Below are 22439 nucleotides of genomic sequence, written 5' to 3' on the forward strand. Positions count from 1 at the left end.
TTGGACCACTACCACCGTGTCAAGGATTTCACTACCTGCTCACCTCTATCGACAGGTTTCCCCGTTGGCCCACGCAACGCCACTTCAAGACAGCTCTGCTGCAACTGGTGGCGGCAGCTTTTGTCACAACATGGGTTGCCCACTTTGGATGCCCTACCAAAGTTGTTACTGACTCAGGAGAGCAATTCGAGTCCGCTCTCTTTCAAGAACTCCGGCGCTAGCTTGGCACAAATCATCTGTGCACGGCCGCCTGCCATCCCCAAACCAACAACCTCGTGGAACGCTTTCATCGACATCTCAAGTCAGAGCTGATTGCTCACGACACACCATCGCAATCAGTTCAAGGTCTACCACTGGTTCTTCTGGGCATCCCGTGCGCCTTCGAGTCGGACATCGGTTGCTCGAACGTGGAGCTCGTCAACGGTACTAAGCTCTATCTGCCTAACGACTTCGTTTCACCACAACCACCTTCGGCTGCTTTCTACTCACGAATATGTGCACCTTCTTCGCGACCTCTTCCGGGATCGAAAACCCTGCCGGACGCGTACAGTTCCAACACGCACGCCTCACGTTTCCACTAACCTTGCCAACGCAACCCACATCTTCGTGAGCTATGGACCCATTCGGCCATCTCTCCACCCATACTACCTCGGACCCTTTCCCGTACTGGAGACGCGAAGCCAGATACGTCGTGGAGATTCACGGCAAACCAGACGCCATCGCACTTGACCGCCTGAAGCCAGCCTACTGCGAGGCGACTCCCACAGTCGCGTTTCCTCAACTGAGCCGCGGACGTCTCCTTTCCGGTTGGTGCTCACGATGCTTCAGTCCACCGAGTTTCATGGACGTGCTCATATCATTCGCAGATCATGCTGCTCTCTAGCATGGCAGCTACGTAGTGCCAGCGACATCGACGCGATCGCCCTAGGAAAGAAGACGAAGCCAGGCGATACGATGAGCGGCGCGCGAGCTTAGTTGGCTGGGAACCGAAAAACTAAATGATCAGTTGAGCTTGAGCTGCGGTGCTGGAACAGCGTTCTCGTTGTCTATCTCGTGTGCTCTACACCTTTATTATCTTGCTCAAGGAAGCAATGTCATGCCTAAACATTTATCTGTCGCGAGTGGGTGCACGAGGTCATGATTGATGGAGTTGATAATGCCTTCCCTTGATGATGAGCCGATAAGTTTTGTGTCTTCCTGATTTTGTTTTATATTACGTGCTGTTATGCAAAGGAATAACTTTGGAGCTAGAGTATATATTCTTTGTGCGACGTTTTGCTGCAGTTACCATCCATTATGCGTTGTTTAAACTGTGTCGGCCTTTGTATTTGCACCAATGCAGATCTGTCAGCAAAAAAAAGTTGCAAGCAAAACAATAAAAATTCAAGGGACACTTAGTTATCCCTACATGGGTGAATGCGAAAGCATTGCGGCCACGTCAGCAGAAGCGCCGTGACGTGACCAACGGTGTTCGTCACAAGGTGCGCATAACGCAAGTTCTTGGGTTCGACTCCCACCAAAGGTCGAGGGTACGCCTCCCACCAAAGGATATGGGTTCGTGTGTCTAAATAACACTACCCTAATTAACTATATCTTAATTAACTCCGCCCTAACACCAAGGGTCGAAGGTTTGACTCCCTACCAATGTTGCGGGCGCGAGTGCCTTAATTAGCTATATCTTAATTAAGTATGCTTAATTGCATTCGCCTTCATTAACACCAAAGGTCTAAGGTTTGACTCCCACCAAAGCTCGTAGGTTCGAGTGCCTTAATAACATAGTAACTGTGCCAGAATTACTTTCGCCTTCGTTAACAACAAATGTCGTGGGTTTGACTCCCACGAATGGTGGAAGGCACGACTCCCATCAAAGGTTATGGGCTCGAGTGCCTTAATTAACTCTATCCTAATAACGGTGCCTAAAATAATTTCGCCTTCATTAAGACCAAAGGTTGTGTGTTTGACACCCAGGAAAGGTCGTGGGTGTGAGCAACCTAATTAACTTTATCTTAAGTAGCTTCGCTTTCATTAGCACCAATGGCCGAGGGTTCGACTCCTACCAAAGTTTAAGGGTTCGTAGCCTTTGTGTACCATATTTTGGTCAATTGGCCAACGCTGGATTTTGCGCTCTCTGCGGCATTTAATGCTTTCATTACTAACTCCTTAGACACTATTATCATCACAAGTCATCCAGAATTGCGAAACCTTTTTTATTGGTGTCAATTAGGCATCAAGAAATCAGAACTCCCCCTGATGAAAAGGTTCGTGTTTTATTACACATGATCATGGACGTTAAAGACCCGCTTTCATTTCCCTGGGCAGCTTGTCAGATTGCAGACTGATTTGCTGGCTGTCTGAGATGGCTTCTGTTATGGTTTGATAGAAGAAACAAAACTTACGAAGTGTCTCTTTTGGCTTGCAGCTAACGAACTGTGGCTGATTACCCAGAGGCACCCAATTTCCGTCAACTATTAGTTGGACGTCGTTCCCGATATACCGCCGGAAACACCTGCACGACCGCGCGCGTCAGCACCAAGATTGCCGACGACATCGGCACCGGCACGACCCCTTGCACCCCCCGCGGCGCTTGCGCCTGCCGTCGCTCCACCGGCCACGTCTGAGTTTACACCTGCGTCAATTCCCACGTTGAGTCCAACATTAACACCGGCATTAACTCGTAGGTGACCTCGTGTTGCACCGCGAACTCCGCCACTGCCCCCCAAACGACCATGAGCGCCGCCGCCTAATCGGGCTCCTCCTCGAGCTCCCACTCCCCCACGTGCACCAGCACCCAAGCCTGCACCCGCTCCTACTCCAGCACCAATGCCAGGTCCATAGCCATATCCACCATAACCAAGTCGAGCGAGTGCCTCTTGATCGCGGCTCAAACGGCGCATTAGGCGTCTGTACTGGCGCTGCTGCTGCCTTAGCCTCATCCTGTCGCGCCAATCAAGCATACTATAATCGACCCCACCTAAGCCTCCTACTAACCCTGCGTCTATACCGGGGTAGGATAATCCATATACCGGGCCCCCATAACCCTCCAGGCCCCCAGAGAGAACTGCGCCATTGGCCACACCTGCACCGAGACCTCCAAGTGTACCAGCCACCGCGGCCCCGGGAAGACCAGTGCCTATACCTCCTGAAGCAATATGACCTCCATAAAGACCGGCATTTACGCTTCCAAGAGGCACATTTAGGCCACCTCCGCCGCCAAGTGTCCCAGTGCTTGTGCCAAGGTTGGTGCCGTAGGCGCCACTCATGCCTCCGCCTTGGTTGCCATTGTAGGCTCCACCGCCGACACCGCCTAAGTTAACACCGTAGGCACTGCCCAGGCTTGCGTATGGGTTAGCACCATAAGCTCCATTACCAGCCGTACTATGGGTGTATGGTGCACCGCCAACGTCGTAGGCGTAGTATCCAGCTGGACTCGTTCTTGTCGCGCCTCCGTAGTTTGCAACGTAATTTCCGCCGTATCCGGAGGCACCACCACCCGAGCGGCCGAAGTTGGCCGTTCCACCATAGCCGCCACCTGAACTACCACTGAGGCTTGCAGATCCCGCACCTGCAGCACCTAAAAATATATGATATTGCGTGAACATAACTGACTCTGTAATAAACTAAGCCATGGTATACCTGAATTATATGTTTACTTAGACAGCATCAATGGATGACATGTACAGCTTCTGAGTTAAGTGTAGTGGTAAGCAGATTGAGTGACATTCAAGAGAGCTTTAAATAGATTTTTAGCAAACACTCCTCGGCTTTGCTGATTGTGGCTAACACTGAAGAGTTCTGCTGCTGTCTTTCCGAATAACTCACACACAGAAAAAAAAAAACATTTCGTGACCATTGGTGCGGTCGAACATTAGTCTCTCAGCATAAGAGCCCAATGCAGTAGGCATTAATCCCAATCCCTTTTTTCTCTTCAGTTCCTTGTCAAACACTGCAGAGAAACTTTAAAATATATGTATATAATTGAAATACATTAGGTGCAAACATGGTTTTAATTTCTCAAGTTCTTTCAGCACCTGGGATAGTGGTTCAAGCCTAGTGGTTAAGATTGGGCTCTAAGCACCACTCTAAGTTGCACGACACTACGCATATAGTTCTCTCATGCAGATCGAAAATCGCTGTGTGAAAAGTTGTCAAAGTCATAAGTCTCGAACCAATATGACAAAAAAGGAGCAACTGCCACGGCACTGCTTGCAATTGTAAAAACAGGTTAGTTCGACGGCTTTTCTTTTCTGAGCAGATATGCCTATAAGAGCTACGAAGCCACGGTGAATATCCTGATTGCTAGCCATGACACACATAAAACATTCATGATATATCATATAAGCATGACCAGAATGCCACAACACGCACCACTCATGCCATAACCATAACCATACTTCTCTCGTGCCAATGACAAGTAGCTGCTTTAGATAGGCGCGTGCGTCACCTCTTGCAGCACATGCACTTAAAGGAAATTGGAATACGCCAGGCAGCAGGCAGAGTAAGGATGCGAGCTAATAATGCCTACCTTAGCACTGAATTTTGCCTACTTCGTATCTCTGCCGTATATCTCATATCACCATTCTTCCATCGAGAAGCATCACACATCATCTTTGTCCTTCTGACGTCAATCCGCGGACGTTTCACAGTGTGCATTCACATAAACTGCTGTTTGCAGTTTGGCATAGCTTGTGACAACATTGTATGATATTGCTACGCGAGAGACGCGAGGGAATATTGTATTTATGTATGTATTGTATGATATTACACGTTGCTTACGACAATAGAGACAATCATGCACATTGGATTTAGTTTTTTAGCTTTTATTTGTGCTTCACGAATGTTTAGCCTGACGTAAATTGTGCTTCACTCAATAAGAGCCTATTAAAACTATTAAAAATGGAGTGGTACACCTTATATGAGCAACAGCAGTGATACCGGACGTCTTGAGTTACTCAGACTGTCTCTTGAAGCGTGATTAACTATTAGTTAGGCTTAATTGTGCAACATTTACACATTCTTTTTAGGGCGTAAGTCTCATTTGCCAAATTGTACAGCGTGCTCAGAAACACCTAATGAAGCTGTTCCCATGTGCTTCTCTATTACATGAGTCTACTAATGCGCTATAATGTTTAAGGTAGAGAACGTACTTACCGGGGGCTATGTATCTATATATGTGTCTATGTATCTATGTATGTTTGTATCAACCGTTTTTCCGCCTACCTGGGTCCCTGGGTAGTCATTGGTCGAATGGCTAGCGCGTCAGGCAGGCCTGCTGACGTAACAGGTTTCCAAACCAACCATCGGACTAACTTGTATCACTCAATAGATGGCAATGTGTATGTACATACGTGCCGCATTTCTACGAACCTTTATCACGCCGATATGGGTTACTGTAGATGCCGAACTGGGTAGGTACCGTTGCTAGAACAAACTATTTGAAGCTGACTTGGAGCTACCGGGTATGTACCACTCACTCTGTGCTGTTCCACAATGAACATCTTTGATAACACTGTCTTTGACAGTGTGGAGGCTCCTCTGAGTATTCTGGATATACGAATGACAAATTCTTCTCAGCCTAAATCACGTTTATGTTCTTCCTAGACATGAAGATGGCATTACCCAGTTATGAAGCAAAGAACGTTACCTTTCTACCAGTATTTGGTGTGAGAGCGAAGTGTTGAACCCTGATGAAACACTGAAGCTCATCATTGATGGCAAATCGAAATGCATTCGTTATGCCAAGGAATCTTCTTTGCGTTTCTGATAATCAAGTGATTAATGCTTCACAGGTACTTTCGCATCAGCTTCTCATGACCGCACTCTTCATCCGTTCTCCAGCCCCTCCATAACCTTTTAAAGCATTCGCATTTCGTAGCTCGTTCCTCAATTACGTGTCGTCGGCGCCGAACGCAACGCAGGTCATGGCCGCGCTCTAGAAGGTGTTTCCACTGATGGTATAGCGCAAGCGATGCTGTGTGTGCTTTCACCGATGAAGTAGCAGAGTTCAGTCACGGGCTGCAAAGCTTGGTTCCCTGCAACTCCACCAGATGGTGTTGCCATCCTTGCGTCACGGGCGGCGGTACGCACCGATTGTGCCCACAGTGCCCACAGTATCTTGAAAATTTTGCCGCGGCGTGATCACGCCTCACCTTTCCTTTCGTGAGACAATGATGGCGCGGGCGTTTGCCGACGCATAAACCAGATAGTGTTTGCGGGGGAACCGGCGGTGGTGGCTCGGATGGCGCGCTGTCGCCCGCCCGGCTGCACCATTGTATGCACAAAATAAAGGCTAGCACTCGAGCATTGGAGAGGAGTATAGGTGGTTGCACCAGTCTTCTGTAAACATTATTCACTGTCATTTGCCTTAGAGGAAGCAGGACCCATCGACAGCCTAGCTATTCGGTGAGCTTGAGATCGGCATCTAGCCCGTTTCTAGCTAACGCTTAAACATTCGCTTTAAACACTGGCAATGACATTGTGTTTTTTTTCTCTTCTTCATAGACGTCGAGTTAGCTTGGAGTTCGTCTTTCACCAACATTAATATATACATCTTTTTTATTATCGTGCTAGCCGTTATGTGGACACTCCAGGCAAATTTCTGTCGTCGCGGTTGGTGTCACTGTGATGCTCCGTATGAAGTCCAAGTGCGATAACATAGCGGCCGCGCGCCATATGCTGTAGGTACCAGAGAAGGCTTGCCATGGTGAGCAGAGAAGTATGGTGGCTAGATGCGGCGGTTTTGTCTTGCGCTCACAAGGAAAAAGGGCGGAGAAATGTGCGCACGCTAGGAAAAGGGGGAGGGGGGGCGTTGTAGGGGGGGATTTTAGCCTTGCTTGATGCATGATACGTTGCGACCTCTGCGCATGCTTGTCTTATTCGGCTGTCTACTACGGCAGGTTACCGTGATGTATGCCATCACGGTAACCAGCCGTAGTAGATGATATGGAAGCGTGCAGACCAGACAAAACCACCTGCTCCGGTCCAAACTTACCCATGCTACTTGCTCTGCGCCTTGACAGCAAGAAAGAAGTGTTAAAATAACCTATCGCGTAGTCCCATCTCGCTCCAAGAACACAGTATTAGCTCATTTTGTCGCTATTATAGAGATCAGTTGACTGTTTTGACGCTGTTAAGCCAAGAGGCGCGGCACCAAGCCAGTAATTTCTCTTGATTTTTTGCTTATCAGGTGAGGTCACATCGCTTGCATCGTTGATGCGATGGTGGCTTGGAGAGCTCTAAAAACTTCATTTTTCGTTGCATCAATAATTTGTATTTACGCTCCAGCATTGTACTCAATGACGATACGCCAAAACTTTGATTTCGCTGCATGTCTACCACAGGTCCGCTGAGAGGAGGCGCCTGCGTAGAATTCAGAACAGATCACGCATAGCGGTAACTTAACACGTATTACGACATGCTGAATTTTTCTAACTAGCTACGCTACCAGCACTCAGAACTTGTGAAGTCCACCGCAAAAAAATATATACATTAGGTTTTGTTGTTTTAATACAGAGAAATGGTAAAGTTTAGCATAGAACCGCACAAAAAATCATGAGCCATTCCACTCTGTGAAGGTGGATGACCAACGAAGCTGTTCAGCACGTGACGCAGAGGTGACACAGAATGGGGAGGCCACATATAGTCAGGACTCGCGAGGAGCAACGTGGCTACGACGAGCGACGGCAGGAACAGACGAGAATGCAATTGTCGCCGGGACTGCGCACTACACGCGGCCTCGCCATTACGACGAGAGAAGTGAAATTGTCTTATATACACCAAGTCGAATATAAACGCGCGATGGTGCCGCCGCCCCTGGAGAGCGGCAGGAAACTAGGCACGAATGCGGTTGGAGCGCCGGCAAAGAGAGCGCGGTGCGAACGTAGACAGGCAGACGCGCGGGTCGGCCTTTCGGGCTAAGATGAGATCTGACAAACATCGTAGCTTCTCAGGTTTGTGATATCCTCATGATTATGCACTATACGGCATAAAGAGATCCCCAGAAGACCATCAGATGCTTGAGAAGTCCCTCGGGATGCTATTCTCTGCCGTCTAACTCGGAAATTAGTAATACTTTCACTAAAGAGTAGTCAAGTTCTTCACCAAGAGGCCATCGACGTTCAGTTTTTGACTAATAAGAATGATATTTCTTGGCGAGTTGGAAGCACATACTGGTCTTGGAGTTCAGGAACTCCCAAGTGTCTAAGTGTAAATAACTTGATTTTTTACACAAGTTATCACACAGAGAGTACGAACATATGGTAACTAGTGAAACACATTAAAAAATGAATATCTAAAGTGCCTGCTTTCTGCTGCTCCTGCGGACACGACGGTAACATTATATTAAATGATTATCCGACTGATACTTCCGATTACGAACTATGTTGTTCTGTGCCCTTAGAACAAGTGTAATGTTAATAAAACGAGATACGCGTAGAATTCGCGCACTTTCTTTCCCACAGACACCACCAACCTTTTCACTCTCTGCTGATCTTCTTTGCTTCAACTTAGCACTCTTGGCACTAAAGATGAGGCCTCTCTCAAACTTTTGTACAATAGCTTTTTTTGTTAAAAAACCACACACCTGAAGAAAGGACCCATGCTCGTTCTTGTAAGCCTTTTTACACTTGTGCCATTCATAACTGCGCAGTTTTCAAGAACGCAACTGTTCTAACACGCCAAGCTGTCTATACATTTGTTGCACGACATCATCTCTTCCTTTCGATTATCAAGCTACGCACGCCTAATATTCGCTAAGACAACGTTTAATAGCTGTTACCAGGACTTGAACCTGGATTCTTTTCACCCATGCAGTAATACAGAGTGTTTCTGATTGAATAATTCACCTTGTAATTGTTTACCTGACACAGTGCTTTCGCTTGCTTCTAACGATATAATTTCTGAAATTGATGCGATTATTTAGTGTTCTTATATTTATCAATTACCTAAAGTTTTTGTTGGCGCTTGATGCAGGTAGGCATCATTATTTTCTAATGCTTTATTACACCTTCTCCTGCTAATGGTTTTGAGGATCTAAGGTATCTGAAATAAACAAATTAGTTAATAAGTACTAAATAATTAAAAAAGAAAGCAATATGGAAATACTGTAGAAACGTATTTGTCTTTAATGACACAGAATGGACACATAATGCTTCATATTTAGCATTGTTTTGGAGTTGGATAGCCTGTACATTCCAGCCTGTACTGCAGCCTGTACTTCTACTGCACATGATTTCTGTCAGTAATATCAAGAGGAGGGATAAAACATAAAAAATAGGGCAATGCTTAGAACTTTCTAAGAATGTGACAGCGAAAGCCTAGTTGTACCCATAGCGATGTGGAATGAAACTCTGAGCCCACGCGGCGACTTATACACGGCGCCGCCGTTTACAGAACGTTCTACAGGCGCCGCCCTGACATTTCTCTCCTTCTCCCTAGCGCCACCGTTGCCCTTTCCGTCAATGCCCTCTCGCGCCACCGCTGACATTTCCCTGCTCCTCCCCAGCGCCACTGTTGCCCTTTCCCTGGCGTTGAAGCGTGAGGGGCAGTATGGGAACGCGGGCCCGATGAGCTGGCGTCGGCGCCAGCTCTGGAACAAGACGACGAACACTGCGAGCAGTGGTACGAGCGCGAGGCAAGTGCGAGGACGCGAGGCGAGCTCGTTCACTTTTTCTGTGCATCACAGTGACCTTGAAATGAGAGATTTAAGGCTTTCGCCTTAACAGTAGGACACGTGGCATTTATAATAAAGGCATGAGCTTTGATTGGTGTCCCTCACATAGGGACATTTGGTCCTAATCACCAGGACATCATGATGCGAGAATTTGTTCAATTGCCACTTTTCTGTGTAGGATAGGTACTACTAGTAAACTTCATTCGCTAGTAGAACAGCCTAGTTGAAGTGTTTGGCCAGGCAGAAATATTGTTTTCTCATTGTTCCTAAAGTAACAGGTATTTCTATAAAAGTGGTTTTGGGGTATAGCGTTATAAAACAATATCTTTCCTGAATAAATGGGAAACTGACGTTTCCACACGTAATGCCTGTAATATTTCTGCTCGCCAAGGCCAGTCAACAGATCATTCATGAGGAAGTCACACTGCCTCCAGTTTCTTACGAGATGGACGGACACAACAGCACTAGTTTAGAGACTTTAACTGCTGCTGAAATAAAATTGCTGACTGCTGCTCGAACAAATAAGCTCACACTAGGCAAGATGCAAATACACTAAGAAGGTAACAATCTGGTGATGCTTGAAGATAACTGTGAACCTAGTTACGAATAAGACAGAATTTAAAAGAAAGACGGAAACTTAAAACGATGAGGAGTAGCCGAACAACGACTGTCGCTTTAAACGAACGTTTTGAGAAACAGACTTGGCATTGCCAGGCAGGAACAGATTTTCGTTGCAGCGTTTTCATGAACGCGTAGCTGACTCACCCCCCTCTGTCATAAAGTAAGAGAATAGGCCGGAGCGTGGTGTGGCATAGCTATCATTGAAGTAGTAGACACATCAGAAACGGGAGTGGGAGAAACTTGGCCTATACTACTCTGTGCCCTGGTCTCAGTTATGCATTTCTGTTTTGTTTGCCAACTTTCTTTTTCTTGGTTGAAATAATCTCGTAAGACTTATTTACACAAACCATAGAGGCTTCGGCTAGTCGGTATATGTTTGTTTGAAACGGTGATTTTCTTGCGCTGTTCTCCTATTGATTATTTACACAGTCACGAGCACATTTGATTCCAAGCAAGACTCAAGGTGAACCTTGTCTTCAATATGTTCACATAGCTCTGAAGTCATATGAAGTCAAAGTGTAAGAAATTCCCTTAGATTGTTGCGACACCTCAACTTGGATAGTATTAGAAGAAACTCTATGTTCGAGGGAGCCGGTAAATTCTCATTGCACTTTAGAATTCGCATTCTGCCATAAAAAAATGATGAATCAGATGACCTACAAGAAACTTCAATCCCCTGATCTTTAGGGCTTCTTCTCTGCATGAAAGGATATGTGAGTCAAGAGATTCTCCTTCCGCGAAAAGGACGCATTGCAATGCACGCAGGAAAAGGGACGCTCTCCTGTGTGGCTGCACAGGTGGCGCGTACGGCTGGAACTACTATTGAATGTGTCCAGGCACAGGTGTCACTGGTAGCGACGCTCTCAGTGGATGACTCACATGTAAAGTTACCTTACAGAGGTCAAAACGTTTCGCACCGTCTTCAAAGGGATGGAACGTTGGACACACTAGCTAGTGAACCATTCCACAACCTTTAAATAATGCACGAAAAAAATTCCCTAAATTAGGATAATGATATACGTACACCAGTTGAATACACCAGCACACAAGCGCTTGCGCCCAGCTAAGACATCAATGGTGCAGGTATAAGCAGTTGTATCAAATCTAGGGTAAACACGCGTCTTCTACCCTTTGCTATTGGTAGTACAACTTCAATTTGACAAGTATGAACAGTCTAATTTTTCTTGAAATAGAAAAAAAATTCAGAAAATGTTTATGGAAGACATTTTACAAAACGTTCCCTATTGTTGAACTACAGCAGCTTGCTGCAAGTCTTCATACAAAATGCATGGGTTTATACGAATTCTAAGGGTATTGCGTGCAGCGTTGAAGTGAAACATTTCGTAAATACTAAATGCAGAGTATCAACTGTTTGACCAACCCATTTGTTTGATAAGAGCAACGCAGGCTTGTCTGGTATGGCAGCTTACTTTTCTGCAAATTGATGCTGCACATAGAGATTAAAAAGAAATTATGCCCGGATGAAATATAATTTCACCCGAGCTCATCCGCTAAAGGAAGACGCTGAAGGAACACGTTGAGGACAAAAATTATAGGCCCATCAGCTTCTTTTCAGCATTGCATAACATGTTCACGAAGGTAATGTCCAATGAAACCAGGTCGACACTAGAATTCAATCCACCAAGATAATTTGCTGCCTTCATGAAAGGGTATTTTACAATGGATCACGTCCAGCTAAACAACCAGGGGCTTGAGAAATATATGTAGTACAACCAACGTTCCTTATGGCCTTCACAGATTACTAAATAGCATTTGATTCAGCAGAGATGCCAGCAGTCATGGAGTCATTGCGTAATCAAGGAGTACGGGAGGCATGCGTGAATATCTTGAGAAATTTCTACAAATATTTCGCAGCTACCTTAATTCTGCGCAAGGAAAGCGAAAAAAAAAAAACACGATCAAGAAAGGGGTCAGGCAAGGAGACACACTGTCTCTAATCATAGTCACGGCAGGCCTAGAAGACGTATCAAGCTATTAGGCTGGAAATCACAAGGAGTGAGGATCAACGGCGAATATCTAAGCAACGTAAGGTTTGCAAATGACATTGTCTTGTTCAGCAGCGCTGGGGATCAATTAAAACGAATGATTGAGGACCTTTATTGCGTCTGCACAACAGTTGGCGACTGTTGACCCTTTAATAAATAGAAGGGATAAGGAACGTATCAGAAAACAGTAGCTCAGGCGCTGCAACAGGCACTGGCTCGCGTTTGCCGCGTGAGGCGACCTCGTAACCAAGCGCCAGTAAAACAAGCGCGCGCACTTCATCGTTGCTGTCTTCTGAGACGACACATACCTTAATAGAGAAACTGTAAGAGTAGGGTTGAAGAATAATATGCAGAAGCCAAAGGCAATATTCAGTGGTCTCGTAAGCGAATAAGAATTCATGATTGGCAGTCAACCTCTAGAAAATGCGCGAGAGTATGTTTATCTCGGTCTATTAATCAGTCGGGTGAGTTTACCCTATTTGATGACCTAGTGCTTCCAGTTGTCGATTATAGCGCCTCCGGTCTGCGATCTGATAGCCTCCTGGTTAGCTCAGATGGTAGAGCGACCGCCTTGGTAAGGCGTTGGTCTCAAATTCGAACCCCCCAATAGGGGATGAATGCTTCTCCAACTGCGAAATTTTAATCCTCAGAAACTTGTAACAGATTTCTTTGTAGCTTGGGAGTGTGGTCGGATTGTTCACGATTTTCTCCTTTCATGACTGTCATCCACCTTGTCGGCTTTCGCAGAACTGATTTGCCAATAGGCAGCCAGTCCGAAACGGTAATCCGAGTCAGGACCCGGTTCACCCTAGGTGGGAGGATTCCTTATTCCAGGAATCCTCTGGCTTGGGCTGCCTCCTTGGCCCGGGCGACAAGACTGCGTTGATCGTCCAGGTCGTCAGAGGAAAGCTTCGCCTCCCACGTTTCAGTGGTGGTATAGAAGTGCGCTGAGTTGGGGTGCTCCTCTTGTCTTGTGTCGTCTTGTTGAGCTTGTGAGCTGGGGTCTGGGGATGTGTCACGCAGTGGGCAATCCTGGACCATGTGTTGCAGGGTGTCTGGGACGCCACAGTGGGTGCAATGTGTATGAGTACTGTGTAGGATAGAGTCTGTGCATGATTATTCCGTGTACATAGGTGTTTGTCTGTAGGCGGCGGAGGATGACTTCTTCCTCTTTGCTCAGCTTCTTGTGTGGTGATGGATACGTTCTTCTGCTCAGTCGGTGGTGTTGCAGAATCTCCGAGAACTTTAGAGCGATGTCATAAACGTTGGTGGCCGACCTAGTGTGGAATGGCAGGAAAGCCCGGCTGGTATGCTCGCGGGCAGCGGCGTGTGCCGCCTCATTTCCTTTCATGCACCGATGGCCTGGAATCTAGTTGATGTGGGTGTTGGGGAGCGGGGCGCGTGCGATGTGATTTTGAAGTATCTTGAGTGCGGTTGCTGATATGCGTCCTTTTTGATAGTTGCGAGCTGCTGCTTGGGAATCAGTGAGGATTACGGCTACTTCAGGGCAAGTTGTTATCGCAAGAACGATTGCCGTTTCCTCTGCAGTCTCGGCGGCTCTTGCCCGGATGGTGACATCGGCGAGTTCATTGCCTTGGTGATGCGGGACACTTTTTAGGACAAAGGCGTTTCGTTTAATATAACGGGCAGCATCGGTGTACCTCGTATCAGGGTTTGTCGCGTATTTCTTGCTGAGTGCGCGGATTCTGCTTTGCCGACGCTCCTTATGGTAAGTCGGATGCACATTGCGCGGTATGCGCGCAACGCTGATACACTCACGGAGTTCGGGTGGGATTCTTGCTTTCTGGTCTGTTTCGGCGATGTAGCTTTCACTGTAGTTGAGGTCGCGCAAAACTTCACGTCCTGTGGGTGTGAGCTTGAGCCGCTCTAGTTGGCTGATTTTATGAGCCTCGGAGAGCTGTTCCCACGTATTGTGGACGCCGAGCTTGAGGAGTTTCTCCGTTGGTGCCGTGGATGGAAGGGTCAAGGCTACTTTGATTGCCTTTCGAATGATGACATTCAGTTTCTTGATTTCAGCCGGTTTGAGTGTCAGGTAGGGGGTGCCGTAGGTGATACGGCTAGTTAGGAGAGCTTGAATTATCCTTAGCGTGTCTTCCTCCTTAAGTCCGCTTCTGTGGTTGGTTATCCTCTTGACGAGGTGCGTAACTTGTGACAGTGTACGTTGGAGACGCGGAAGAGTGGCCGCTCCTGATGCGTCTTTGTGGATGTGAAGACCGAGTACGCGAAGGGAGTCGACTGTAGGGATTTGGGTTCCGTTGAGGGAGACGCTAGGATCGGGTTCGATATAGTTGGGCGGTCGTCCTCGCGTCCGTACTCTGAGCACGAGAAGCTCCGACTTTTCAGCTGCGCATTGGAGACCGCAGTCTCGGAGGTAGCTTTCGATGGTGTCGATGGCTTCTTGTAGACTGCGTTCTTGTTGTCCAGTAGTAGGTGCTTTGGTCCAGAGTGTGATGTCGTCGGCGTAAAGGGCATGACATAGGTTTGGGATGGCATTGAGTTGCTTTGGCAACTTGATCATTGCGATGTTGAAAAGGAGTGGTGAAATAACTGATCCTTGTGGAATTCCTTTGTTGGGTAGCCGAAATTTATCGCTGCGGAGATTGCAGACGCCTACTGTTGCTGTTCGGTGTGTCAAAATCCTGCTGATGTACTTATAGATCCGGGCTCCACAGCCTGTATCTTCGAGGTTGCGGAGGATGGATTCGTGGCTTACGTTGTCGAATGCGCCCTTTACGTCGATTGCCAGGATTGATGATTTGCGTCTGCGATCAAGGTAGACGAGCAGGTCCTTCTTGAAGAGCAGGAGTACATCCTGCGTGGACAAATGCTGTCGGAAACCGAACATGGTGTGCGTCAAGTATCCGTTGTCCTCCAGGTATGGGGTTAACCGGTCGTGCACCATGTGCTCGAGGAGTTTGCCCACGCAGGACGTGAGGGAGATGGGACGGAGGTTTTCGATGCGAAGGGGTTTGTTGGGTTTGGGGATGATGGTGACCTCCGAATGCTTCCAGGCTGCTGGTAGGTCCCCCTTTTCCCAGCAGTCATCGAGTACTGGAGTAGTGCTGTTGCGGCCGATTGCGGAAGGTTGCGTAGGAGCTTATTAGTGATTATGGCCTTGCCGGGACTAGTGTTTCTAGTGAGTTTGGGTAAGGCTGCGTGGAGCTCTGCTTGCGTGAATGGTCGATCAAGGTCTGGGTTTGGTGCGCCGTCGTACGCCTCGCCGCTCGCCGACGAAGTCGGCTTGTCGCAGCTAAGTTTCTGCTGAAGTTCACGAAGGAGATCGTGCTCCGATCCAGCGTGGTTGGGGATTAGTCTGCGCCGATCTTGCCGTTGTTGCGTTTTGGTGCGGTCGGAGGCTAAGAGAGCGCGTAGGAGGTGCCAGGTTTTCTTGGTGCTGAGTGTTCCTTGTAGGCTGACACAAAAGGTGTACAAATTTTGCCTGATAAGTTGCTCCGCGTAATCTTGGGCCTGTATGGTGAGAGCGGCCCATTCGTTGCTTAAGTTTTCTATTCAGTTTCTGCCTCTTCCACCTCTTCAGGAGGCGTCTTTTGGCTCCCCAGAGATGAAGGAGATGCGAGTCGACTGCGGGGCTGTTGGTGCTTAGTTGGATGTTCCTGGTGTGGTGTTTTGCGGTGATGAGAAGGCCCTTGAGCCTTGGTCAGTGTCGTCGATTGTTGTGTTGCCGCTGAGGTTGTCTCTGAAGGACTTCCAGTCTGTTAGTCGGGCGACTCCAGTCTTGGTTTGCTTCCGATTGTGGGCGATGTCAAGTTGGAGAATGTGGTGGTCACTTCCGAGCGTTTCCGAGAGTCGGCTCCACTCGGCCCAGAGGACGTTCGATGTGAAGATTAGGTCCGGGTTTGTGTCCCTGGAGACACTGTTTCCGACTCTCGTGGCCTGTAGCGGGTCGTTCCAGAGTCCAGAGGGTCAGCCTGTGTTGTTGGCATTATCGTGTACGCGGGCTCCCTTCTTGGTGGTATTTGGATACGCCCATGCTGTGTGTGGGGCGTTTAAATCTCCCATGATGCTTGATGGCCTTTCGTGCGTTTCCAGAGTTCACGAATAAAGTGGTCGAATTCCGGAAGTTGGTCCCGAGGAGGACTGTATATGCTGGCGATAAAGAGGCTTTGCTGTGTTTTTCTGTCTGGTAGGATCTCCACTAGGGTGTGCTCGATGGGGATGTATAATATTTCATGTTCCTGCGTTGTGAGAGTATTCCTCGTTAGGATGGCTGTGCGTTGGCTTTGTGTATGAGCGTGTATCCTTGAAGTCGAATGTTGCGGGTGTTGGTTTCCTGTAGCGCAATGACATCGGGGTGGTCCTGTTTGACGAATTCTTGTAGGTTTGCATAGCGGGGGCGGAAGGACCGACAGTTCCATTGCCAGATGCGCAGGGGTTGTGGTTTTAGGTGTCGCCATCATTAGGCTCTTCAGTTTCATAGGGCGAGTCACGGTTGGGTGAGATCGAGCGGTATGCAATGTGACTGTTCGTGCGACCCTTCTTTCTGCCCTGCTCGGTGGCGTTGAGAAGGCTGTCGAGGTAGGACTTGGTGACGTAATTATTCTTCGCGTAGCGCTATGAAGTTGTTGACTTGGGCTGTTAGGCCGGTCACCTGGCTTGTGAGAGTGGTTGCTTGATTTGCGAGGGACGCGACTTGCGTGGTAAGGGTTGCAATCTTCTCGGCGATAGGGTTGGTGATGTTTACGATCATGGTGAGGAAGTTCTTTGTAAAGACTTCCTCGAAAGCCAGGAGGTGCTTCTGAACTCCAGCTTCGATCGCGGCATGAACTGCCTCCATGGTTAGCGTTGTAGATGGCTGCTTGCTTCCATGTTCGTAGTCTTTGCATCTTTGGAGTAGTCTTTCTATGAGGCTTTGTTGATTTTGCAGTTTGCTTTCGAAGGCTCTTACGGTTACCGCTTCTGCCGATTCGGCGCTGGCGCTGCCAGAGCTTCCGACCGCTTCGGCTTAATTCACGCGTTTACTGGAACGCGACCGCGATCTTGATCATGATCTTGACATGGATCTGCTACTTCTTGTGGTGCTACTGGTGGTGTCACTTGAGTTGGAGGCGTGTCTATTCGCAGCGCCTAGTTCAGGGAAGTGGTCGGGGTGGGAGCTCTATCGACTGTCTCGTTCATGGGTCCTGTTTTGCCATTGCTGTCGTACTTGGTAAGGTGGTGGGTTAGGCTTGAGCTTTTTTTTGCAGTCTTTCCTGGCTGTTTCATGTCCTTCTCCGCAAATCTTGCACGTGGGTTGGCACTCATGCTTTGGGGGTTTGTTTGTTTTGCCACATTTGTAACAGAAATTTGGGGTTGGTTTTGGGCAAACGTCGTGGCGATGTCCGAGGTTGCCACAGGTTCGGCAATATTGAACTGACTTGCGGTAGGGCCTGCATCGGTAGTCACCGCTCCGATAAATGATGCTGTAGGGAACGTGTGGGCCCTCAAAATAGATGACTGCCGCTGTAGACTGTCCAAGCATGCGGGCGTTGAGGACTGTATAACGCGCTGGCACTCAGATTCCATCCATTAGCTCCGCACTGCAGGTCCCAGGCGTGAAGCCGTAGATAACGCCTTTGCTAAAATCTTCGGTTAGACGCAAGCTGGCTTTCACGATGTAAATGCTGCCTCCAAGCTCTATGTTGCTGATCTTGGCCAAGTTTTGAGCGTAGGTTTTGTTGGCTGTACTTGCCATAATGAGGTTTTCTTCTTTTTGCATTTGTACGCGGACGTCGTCGTGGAATTCTTTTTGCATTATACCGCTGGCTCTTCCGACTGCGTGAGTGACTGCGACAAGTGACCATTTGGCGAGGGCCAGCTTGTGGACGGTAGACGATCTTGATGTCGTCCAAAGGTAGGGGCGGCATTCTAGGTTTGCGCGGCGGTGGCGGCGTGGCTGGCTGTTGTGCGGATTGGGTGACTGCGGGGGCTTTGATGCACGTGGTTTCCTTGTTGCTATTCCTTTCCCATGTCAGCCATTGGTCATTGAGGTCTATACTTCTGCCACTGTTCTTGTCATAGGTCCAAGATCGCGTGACGTTGGCTAATTCCGCTGAGTCTGTTTGCATCGCGCTCGTTTCTTCTTGTCGTTCGCTTGACGTCGCGTCCTTCGCGAGTGTTTCTTGGCTCATCTCAAATATTGGCTATCAGCCGCAGCGCCGGCGAGCACCAAGCCTCTTCCCCGGCGTGCAGTGCACGTATGGCGCCTATTGCAGTGTCGCGCGTGCAGCGGCGAGCGCTGTCGGCCTCCTCTCCCGTGCACCGTGTGGCTGTTGCACGTGCGTCGGCGGTTCTGCCCGGCAGGCCGGTGTGGTCTCGCGCGGCGTTAGGCTTAGCAAAACGGGAGGTGGTCGGTGAAGTTCAAGCTCAAAATCTTGATGAAAAACGCCCTCACTTTTAAAGTAGGTGGTATTCGCCAATTCCTTGTAGCTTGCCGAATCTCTCGGTGTGAAATAAAAGGGGGTGAGCAGCCTATTCCGTAGAAATGAGCGCAAGACGCAGGAGCCCATGTGAGGCACGGCAGTACTCCACGGCCCCCTAGCGGAGAGTCTCTCATTATTGAAATGAGAACATTTGCAGGAATAATTTGGAATCAGATAGCGCCAGTTATAGGGGCAATTGGGTATCGCGGATAGAGGCGTTCGTTTTGCAGTGTACGTAACCATAGGCTGATGATGATTGAAATGGACAATACGATCATTAATTATTCTTTATTACGCTCAATATCGCCAGTGTCAGTGTTACTCATTTACCTTGCTGATACTCGTGAAGCTAAAAAATTTACGTCAGAAAGAAAGGATACGCAGATCACAATGGTCACAGCTCCATTTATACTAGGAATAAAAACGCACACAGGCTACACAAATCAAACAAAATAGATGTGCAATTTCCCATACCTCCACCGGACACAGCACTTGTTCCCTGGGCATTTCCACGCGGAGCTGCAAATAAATTTAGGCGCGTGTGTTCGAAGGTTCAGTTAAAGCTCGGGCTACCTTAGCTCAACATGATCTACATTCAATGTGTGACAACATTTGTGAAAACCATTTTTGCCGGAATGTTCTCGTTTTATCTCGTATTATCATCATCTGAGCACATTGAGCTCATTCAAGAATTTACGGAGTATCGGGCTGCGAAAACTGTAAGCATGTACACCTTCCCTCAAAAGTTTTCGGAGCACTAGATGCGAGTAAAATCTAAATGTCATCACGGCCTAGGCACAGGTCCTTCAACCCAAGGGAGAGTTGATCCTTATCCGTAATATCATCACATTCCTGACTACAGAGTGTAAAGGGTACTTTACACTCTGTAGTGAAGTAGTGAGAAAATTTAACTTATTCTCATTTTTTGTTTCCGAATTATTCTGACGGCGGCTTTACATGAATTCTATATAAATCAATGCAAGCCAGAGTCCGTATTTAGAACTGAAAGCTAGCCAAAGTATTCATTTCTAAAAGAAGTTTTTCGGTTGCGCCTTTCATTGCATGTATATGTAATTCTCTTTTACAAAAACGTTATGTACCTCTATGTTATAAGGCCGAAAACAGCTGTTGAAACTTTCCTATAGATTTTTGATTGTAGTCAGTATTGACAATGGTGACAATCTACGGCGAATCTATTATAATAAAACAGTGGTAGAATTTGATGCACTGTTTAGTGATATTAACGGTGATAAAGTGTAATGTACGTAGTGTAAAAAAGGAGTTTGTGGTCTTGTATTCTTGTAAGTGCGATAAACAGCATCATAGACGACGGTTGAAGTGTAAAGGATATCTCATGACGAATGCACATTCACATATAACCCCACATTTACACAAGTGCTTATTCTATGTAATCATGCCCTTTCGTTTCTCACATGCCTCGCTGCTTACTACAATATGCCAATATGTTTACCTAATAAATAATTGTTCTTGCACTGGAATATTAGTAGTAGAAGTAGCTTTTCTCGGAACAAACGCAGTTTTCGGTGAAAGAATGCACGTTTTTAGGCAAATAAATAATATATACAGGCCGTACGTAGTGGGCAATATCACCTGCCTACCATTTTGAACTTGTGCTGTTCATTTGAAGCCTCTTCTGCCTATCAAGTACATAAATAGTTACACCCATATTGAGTTCACGGGCGTTAACATCGTTGAAAAGTGGTCTTAAGTAAACAAACTGACCTCTGATGCTCTGCGAGATTGTGTAGAGGCCGTCACATAGAATTTCATCGTATTCAGGATACTGCTGATGCTGCGTTTCAACGCAGATCGAATCAGAAAAGGGGTAAACTTTTTTGTGAGAACCTATATCATTTACGAATACTATATATTTACCGATTAGTGAATACGCCGAAAGTCGACGAAGTACTTCGAATTCCTAGCAACAAATTTCATCGTAAATGGTACGTACCTACAAAGCTCAGAGCACATGCGGTGAGGCAAAGCAACCTCATTGTGAAAGTGCCAGCGCCGATCTCAGGGACGGAGCTTTCACTGCTCTGGCGTTTTTATGCAAGCATACGACGCAAATCGTTCGACTAGTTGCAGAATAAAGCGCATTATTCTGTCAGCATTGTTATCGCAATAAAGGTGAGTTGCGTGCGTGTTATTTTTGTCCTGGGAGTCCTAAGGCGGGAGGACATTGGCATTGAGATGTAGATTTGGTCAGCGGCTCTGAAGAGAGGCGACATTTAGGCGACTACTTTCCCTTACAATCTGTCATTCATTCCTTACCTTTACACGAAAATTTCGTAAATGTCTGTGTTGCAAGCGACTCAGCTCTGCAGAGTGAGTCACCTCGAACAGGAGAAAACACTTTCGTTCTTAATTATTTGGGCGAGCGTCACCAATGGAATTACTGGCGCTGTTGTCGGTGTGATGTGGCATTCGGGATCACGTGTGCACGGCCGCCACGTCAGCGGTATCGTAACTAGGGTAGGAGGCCTGAGAACGAAAGCTTTAACAACAGCAGGGAAAGCTTAGGCGTTCAGTGCTTCACAGCTCAGGTATGATAAATGTTGTGACATCAAAATTAAGTCAGGAAAAAAAAGGATTGGATTGTTGCGAAGGGTAATTGGTTGCCCCGTCGACGACGAAGCCTCTGGCTGCGCTGCGAAAGTGTTTTCGAGCAGATTCGGAAGCGTTCGCACAGCGATATTTGCTTTTGTCCTGTGAAATGATCACATGCTGCGACTTAAAGCGCACTGGCATTGTGCACATACATGTGTTTCGGGTTGCGCTAACACGAAAAAGTAACAGTACAAGAAACGGGACAAGAGCGGTGAAACACCGCCTTATCCTGTCCTGTCTGTATTGTCCCACTTTGCTCGTTGTTTTTCAAGATTGAAGCATATAACAAGTTTGACTTCAGGTGTGTTTGCAATACACCCTGTTTTATTTTTATTTTTCGAACAGAAACATGTAAAAAATATCACCCCGAAAGCGGAATTTGGCCTATTCAGATGGGTAATCTGAAGATGTGGACATTACTTGCACGACAAATCAAAATGTCCAGGAAGGTATAATGAAGATCGACTGACTTGTAAATGCTGACTTTGACAAATGTTGAACTAGTAAGATTTTGCACTTGTGAAGTCATGCCTGCTGAGCGGTAATCCTTAGACGAGATACAATTTTAACATGCGCATATCTCCAAAACGTGGTAAGAAATATATTGCGATTGCTATTAACAATTCAGAACCATAATAACTGTGACACCACTCCTTATTATAGCTCATTTTGGTGAAGGCATTTCGAAAGCGATGCTAGTTTGGTGATTGTGATGTATAAATGTTAAGACACAAGGAACCAGTTATGGCCAAAGAGTGCCTAGACAGTTTTTTGACGCTTGTCAAAACCGCGAAGAATCGCTTGCTCTCATTCGCAATATCGTCAGCACCTACGTCGCAAGCCACCAAGCAGCCAACCATACACATATGGCGGATTGTGGGAGAACATTCTCAGCTAATACAATAATTTCTAATTTTGAGGCAAATACATTAAAAATACAAATGCCTGCGATCTGAAATTGACCTCAAAAGTACTTCATCTTCGCAATTCCATTCCGTACACGACAGCTGCACGTAGATGCGTCTGCTAACCGGGCCTTCGGCATCGTCCCAGGCGTGCTGCGTAGTGTACACA

General features: G+C 47.2%; 2 protein-coding genes across 3 annotated transcripts in view; both read right to left on the bottom strand.

Moving 5' to 3' along the window:
• LOC119446090 (uncharacterized) overlaps positions 1-22439 on the bottom strand; it is a 437832-nt gene that overhangs the window by 287965 nt on the left and 127428 nt on the right. The gene's annotated exons all lie outside the window — the stretch shown is intronic.
• Positions 2247-20831, bottom strand: LOC119446087 (uncharacterized). 2 transcript variants are annotated; one of them, XM_037710429.2, is made up of 3 exons: positions 20707-20831; positions 19209-19253; positions 2247-3571 (listed from the first exon to the last, which is right to left on the bottom strand). In XM_037710429.2, the coding sequence occupies exons 1-3, from the start codon at positions 20747-20749 to the stop codon at positions 2469-2471; spliced, it is 1191 nt and encodes a 396-aa protein (XP_037566357.1). In that variant the 5' UTR covers positions 20750-20831; the 3' UTR covers positions 2247-2468. The 2 variants fall into 2 exon arrangements, with proteins under 2 accessions (XP_037566357.1, XP_037566359.1); XM_037710431.2 differs by lacking the exon at positions 19209-19253 and having other exon boundaries at positions 20707-20821.

Source organism: Dermacentor silvarum, chromosome 3, assembly GCF_013339745.2.
Source record: "Dermacentor silvarum isolate Dsil-2018 chromosome 3, BIME_Dsil_1.4, whole genome shotgun sequence".
Classification (NCBI taxonomy): Eukaryota; Metazoa; Arthropoda; class Arachnida; order Ixodida; family Ixodidae; genus Dermacentor; species Dermacentor silvarum.

Excerpts from the sequence above, each read along its gene's own strand:
- LOC119446087 (XM_037710429.2), bottom strand. The coding sequence starts at position 20,749 with ATGAGGTTGCTTTGCCTCACCGCATGTGCTCTGAGCTTTGTAG. Across the intron at positions 19,254-20,706 it reads ATGTGCTCTGAGCTTTGTAG|CTCCGCGTGGAAATGCCCAG; the intron begins GTACGTACCATT and ends ATTTATTTGCAG. Across the intron at positions 3,572-19,208 it reads AAGTGCTGTGTCCGGTGGAG|GTGCTGCAGGTGCGGGATCT; the intron begins GTATGGGAAATT and ends ATATATTTTTAG.